Source organism: Drosophila pseudoobscura, chromosome 3 (assembly GCF_009870125.1).
Source record: "Drosophila pseudoobscura strain MV-25-SWS-2005 chromosome 3, UCI_Dpse_MV25, whole genome shotgun sequence".
Lineage (NCBI taxonomy): Eukaryota > Metazoa > Arthropoda > Insecta > Diptera > Drosophilidae > Drosophila > Drosophila pseudoobscura.
The window spans coordinates 22,396,885-22,402,884 of NC_046680.1; the positions used below are offsets into that span (position 1 = coordinate 22,396,885).

The window sequence follows — 6,000 nt, forward strand, 5'->3', positions numbered from 1 at the left end:
CTGCCTCTGCCCCTGCCACAGTCTGCTGCTTCTGCTGCTGCTGCCCCACAAAAATCCAATGTGTGTGCGCCCGCAAAAGCAAATAAAACTTTATCATTTGGGGAAGCCCTGCGCTTTCATAGACTCTCCCTCTGCACACACACACACACACATGCCACACTCGTTGTATCTGTGTGTGTCTGATGAAGAGGTTTGGCAACACTCACACACAGATACACAGATACACGTGTACTTTTTGCACGTTGCCTTGTTTTTCCCCATTTTCCGCTCTGCTCTTAACTTTTCCCTTAATTTCTTGTTTTCGTTCTTTTTCTTTCTTTTTTGTTGTTTGTTATTGCTTTGTATACGTATTTTCGCCTCTCTGGCCGTGCCTCTTGCCTCTTGTGGCAGGTTCTACAGTGGGCGGGGGCGGGGGTGGGGGTGGGGGTGGGGAGTCTACAGGTATGGTATGGGGTTTTATTTTGGCTTACTCTCGTAGAATTTTCTGGGGCCTGGATTTCGTTTCACGTTTATTTATTTATTTTCCTTCCTTTCCAGTTTCCTTTGCCGTTTCTGTTGCTGCCCCCTGTGCCACTCTCCATGGTGCCTTTCTTGTTTTTGTTGCTCCTTGGCACTTTTGGACACTCTGTCCTGACCTTTTTAGAGGCCCAAGCGGCTAGTGGGGGAGGGGGGATTTCCTGGGCGTGGCTGCTGCCTGCAAGCCGAATCGAGCAGCGAGAGAGCAGAGCCAGAGGGTGGAGGGTTGAGTGTTTTATTTATGGCTATGATACGGCCCGGGGGAAAGGGAAACCCCAGCTTTATGCCACCTGAAGTTCGGGCCCAAAGCTGGCTTTTAAGCGAAAAGAAGTGGAGGCACTTTATTGGTAATTAGGAAAACTCTCCCTCAAAAAGGATGTTAAATGCGGGAGGGGGGATTAAACATGGCTTGGACTTGGAATTCGTACATTTTACAATAGAACAAATTTCAAAACAATTTGTAATTTAAACAGATGTATGTTTTGTTTATTTTCGTACACTTTTGTGTGTTTTTTAATCCGTTTTGTAGTCAAGAAAGATTTAATTTGAGAGAATCCCAACTGAAAATAAAGTTAATTCCCAGTCAAAGGCGGAGTTTTATGAAAATACAAAACGAAATCAGAGCAATCAGCAAATGGAAATGGTTTCTGGAACAGGACATTGCGGCCACACCTAGACCTACATACGAGTGTGTGTGTGTGTGTGTGTATGTGTGTGGAAAGGAGCTACTTTTGTGGCACTTAAGGGCTCTCCACCTTCAACCCTTCCGCCCCAAAACGACCGTAATGAAAGGCAACCCCACTTTCAAGGAAAAACTATAACAAACTAAAAGCCTTTTTCCATTCGAAATGGAAATGGAAATGGAATGCGGACGAGCGCAAAAGTCGCCAAAGGGAAAGCAGGGAAGCAGAAAAGCAGAAAAGAACAGAAAACAAATGCAGAGATGAAATGAAAATACACAGAAATAAAAGTGTATCAAAGGAGAGCAAAGGAGTGCTCGCCCCCCCGACCCCCAACGACCCCCTCCGACTCTTGGCATTCCCATAAATTATCTGCACAATGGCCAAGAGGAAAAGAGCCAGGCCAAAGGAAAAACCTCGAGCCAAACCAAATATAACCCAACGGAACGGAACCCAGGAAAAGTCTATTTTAATTCTGACGTAGCTGGTGACACACAACGCAGATAGAAAGGGGGCCACAGACGGAAGGGGGATGAACCAAAGTCAGAGGCAAGGCAAAGACAAAGACAAAGGCGAACTCGGCTTAAGTGCTGCCTGCCTCCCGCACCACCCAAATCCCTCCCAATCCCCAGCTGGGCGACCCTGCCACAACAGCTCCAAAGGCTATGCTCCACACCCCAACCGTCCTGCCGCCCAGTTTCGATGGCAAGTCGAGGCGTAGCCAAGTGCGACGGGAGTGCTTCGAACATGTTGCGCTTGCCAGTCAGCGCTACGGTGGCTCCTGGCTAGGGGGGCAAGGAAAATGATGGAAAATGCGCGGAAACCATCGGGCAGGCTTTCCCCATGGGCCAGTCTCCACTGTGGCTGCCAACGAACTGAAATACTTGGCATATATCAAAGGCAAGGCGTACTTGTATCTCATTTGGCAAAAGTATCTGCAGCAGGGAGCGTGTTTTGGGGCCAGAGGAAAGAGCTAGAAGCGTGTGGGTAGAAGAGGTGCAACACAGTACGAGTATCTGAACGCGGTGGCTGTCTTTTTAATAAGTTCAAACTGTGGCATGAGGCACGAGCAGAGGCAGGGGCAATGGCAGCAGCGATAGTAACAGACGAGGCAAGTTGTCTAACAGGCAATGTGACGCAAAGTATCTGTGACTGTGGCTGTGGCTGTGGCTGTGTGCCGTGCCTGAATTCCAAGTATCTGTATCTGTATCTGTATCTGTGGCTGTGGCTTTGGCGCTGCCTGTCTGCCTGTTGACTACAAGTTTGTATCTGTGTTCACAAGCACACACACGCGCAGCAGAGAGTTCATGCCGCTTGGTGTGAGCTTGATTTTGAGGCCATTACAAGGGGGCGGCTCTCCCCGACGACGACTACGTCAGCGTCAGCGTCGGCGTCGCCGTCAGCGTCACCGTCAGCGTCGATGACTTGCTGCCTTGTTTGTGTCGCATTTTCGCTCCCTCCTCTTTCTTTTAACCATTTTTGTTTTGTTTGCTGCTTCTCTTTGAATCGAGCTGCAGCCCTCTCGCCCAGTCTCTACCGCCCTCTCCGTGTGTTTGTTTGTTTGCCTTTTGTGTGCGCTTGGGGATTACGTAAGGGAATCCCCAACATTTTGCAGCGCGCACGCCACGCCACGCAACTAAAATGATAAAAGAGGGGGCGGAGGGGGGCGCACCCAGTGGTGGGGCCTGGTACTGTGGCCCGTGGGTGGTGGGTGGTGGCTGTAGGTGGGTGTAGTGTGACTGACGATGGAGCGGCCCCCATCGTGGCCGTTTGTTTCATGTTTTATGCAAGCTCTTCTTCTCTCTCGCTCTCGCTGTCGGTCTCCCTCTCGCTCTCGCTCTCGTGCCTTCTCTGTCGCTTGTTGAGCAAGTGCGCGGCGGCCTGTTCAAGTAGTCGTGGCACAAATAATAATGCAAAAAACATGTATCTTATAGATACAATTCGCTCGCTGGCAGAAGGGTTGAAGCGGGGGCGTGGCGCACTTTTTCACTTTTGCATATTTTATTTCGCATCACTTGCGGGACTTCTCCTTCTGCCACCGTTTAAGGCAGGCGAAGGGGGTCGGGGCGGTAGGGTTCTCGGGTTCTCGGGTTCTTGGGTTCTTGGGGCACGGTACATACATACATAGATTGATGTCCCGCCATATGGCGGCTACAGTTTCTAAAAAGAGATCCTTGACTCTGCCGTAATTGAAAGTCCCTGTCGAGTGCTTCGCTTCGAGAGCTTGAGGACTCTTTGGGGGGAAACTTTTGCCAGGAAAGCAGCAAAGCTGTTCAAGTTTTCTCGTCCTTGAACGAATGTATCAAATTCCTGCCAGATTTCCAAAGATGCGCTGTTTTTCGGGGCAAAAGTTTCGTGTGCTTAATGAATAACAAGAAAAGATACTTACTGCCTCGGCCGCTGCCCCTGCGTCGCGCCATATTTCCTGCTCCCGAAGATGTGCGTGGGTGGGGGTTTGGGTGTGGGTCCTTGTTGCGCCCTTCCTTGTCGCTATCACATGGGACAACTGTTGGACAGCTAGGAGTATTTCCTTACGCCTGATTGATGTTTATTTAATGGGACCCGTCGAGTGGGTTGGTTTGCCTCTGTGCATGTGAATGTCCTTGAAGCACACACCACAACAATGGCTACCTCTCTTAATGTCCTTGCTGTTGTCGTCGGCTGTAAGTGTGCAAGTGTGCAAGTGTGCAAGTGTGTGTGTGGCCTGGTTCCTGCCTCGCTTTTATTTGCCCGCTAGACAAATGGGAGTAGGGGCCATGCCCGTGTCCATATCCCTCGCTGTCGCTGTCGCTGTCGCTGTCGATGTCGATGTCGTCGTGTCCTGCTAATGTTCTGATATGCCTTTAGTCGGATGACGTAGCTCGCTCTCTCATCGCTGCCCTTCTGCCCCCCCGTGTCCTGTTCCTTTCGCTCACAGTCCTTGGTTTGGCATTAGGGGGTTTCCCAATTCCGGTTGCTGTTGCTTCTGTTGCTCTGGGTGTTCCCCTTCTCTTTTTGTTGCTGTTTCTGTTGCTATTGTTATAAATATGTTTACTCTGGTGTATAGATCCATATGTGTATGTGTATGTGTTTGTGGGTGTGTTGTATATATTAATTTAACTCTTTTTCGATATCTTCTTGTGGGCTCTACTTTTGATAGTTGTAAATACTTGAAAATGTTTATTTTATTGGTTTCTCTATTTGATATGCCTTTTGCTCGGTTTATTTTGTTGCTGCTTTGATTCCCTCGTTTTGTAGATCTTGTTGCTGGCTTTGTTTTTGTTGTTTTGATTGTTGCTGTCGTTTTTGCTCCGATTGTCGTAGGCCGCTCTTTTAATCCATTTATTAGCGTTTCGTTTCGTTTCGTTTTCCGCACGCAGGACTACGTCACCGTTCCGTGTTAATCGTACGCTCTATAACGTTTATCGTTAATCGTTGACCGTTACGGCACGTTACGTTACCGACGCTGACTAGCGATCGAAGCTTTGGCCCCACCGGGCGTATACGCAGCCTGAACTCGATAGCACGACGTTGCAATCAGCAATCAATTAAAACTAATTCGCGTTTCAAAAACGGGCGCGTAAATTCTTCCGACAGTTCTTCTTCTTACTTTCTATCTCTTTCTCTTTCTTTTACACCATTTGCACTATGAAGATATTTCTTATCATCTGATGGTATGCGTGTGCGTGAGTATCTCACTTTTTAATATGCTCTATATGGCTGTGCGGATTATATAAATAAACTGCTTGAATATATATACTTCTTTCGCTGTTATTCCAATATTAGTTGCTGTTTTTTGCGCATTTACCGTTTTTGCGAGAAGCGCGCCTGACGAGATGCGTGCGTCGACGTCAGCGTTCGCGGAAAAACAGAGCCCCGCCGAAATCACAGGCCCCAACAGTGGCCCCCAACGCTGCTAACACAGAATGAGCCATATCAGCGCAGAATTGAGCGGACACACACACTAATGCACTAGGCACTGCTTGCAATTTACACTGCTTTCAGTTTCAAGTTTAAGGGAGAGGCCATGCAAAGAGAGCGGCTCTTAAGAGTAAAATAATACATTTCAGCTTTTGTCGAGTGACAAATCGATAACCAAAATATAGTTACATGGTGGCGAGCCTTTGTCGAGTGACATTCGATAAGAATTTTCTGACTTCTCTGGAAACATCGCATTAGGCGCGAGGTTCAAATAAATTGAAATATTAGATTCGATTTTGGTTTTGTTTACGTTTTGTTTTAAAATTGAAGCACAGCATAGTCAACTGGCCCAGCGACTGATTCTTGTGTTCGATGGTGTGCCAATTGGCGGTGACGAATTTCCATGAATCTGTCCAGTGAGGATGCACTGGTCCTCTGATTCAGCCCTTGGACATATCCAAAAAATGTAAAAGAAGACTACTAGCTGTCGCACTCGCACTAAGCGAGGACTCTGGCCTTTGCTTCACCCTCCTTCCTTTTCTGCTTCACTTTTTCAAACTTGGAGATATTATTGTGTATTCAAAGCCCACCCACAAACATCTTGAATTCAAATTCAAATTCAATAATGTTATGGAACGGATGGCCAATAAGAGCTTTGACACAACCTGCCCCAGTCGAATGCTGTTCGTGTCAAAGGGACACAACAATGTGGTGTCAATGGAAATTAATGTAAAGGAAAAATAGGAAAACATCTGCGGGGGTGGCTGTGGCCGGGGGTTTAATGAACCATTGGCTCTGGCAGCTGTGAGTATTCTCAACCGGCGCCGTGACATGTGAAAGGCGTGGCCTTGAGCACGTTAACGTTAACCGGCACGTATCCGCCCCGTTGACACCAAAAAAAAAA

The 6,000-nt window shown here is 47.9% G+C and overlaps 1 protein-coding gene across 1 annotated transcript in view; it reads right to left on the reverse strand.

The window, feature by feature from the left end:
- shn (zinc finger schnurri) overlaps positions 1-5,080 on the reverse strand; it is a 46,120-nt gene extending 41,040 nt beyond the window's left edge. The window contains exon 1 of the mRNA XM_033378791.1: positions 3,586-5,080. Coding sequence (XP_033234682.1) covers positions 3,586-3,616 — 31 coding nt within the window. The 5' untranslated portion in view covers positions 3,617-5,080. The remainder of the gene's footprint in view (positions 1-3,585) is intronic.
- Positions 5,081-6,000: the final 920 nt, after the last annotated feature.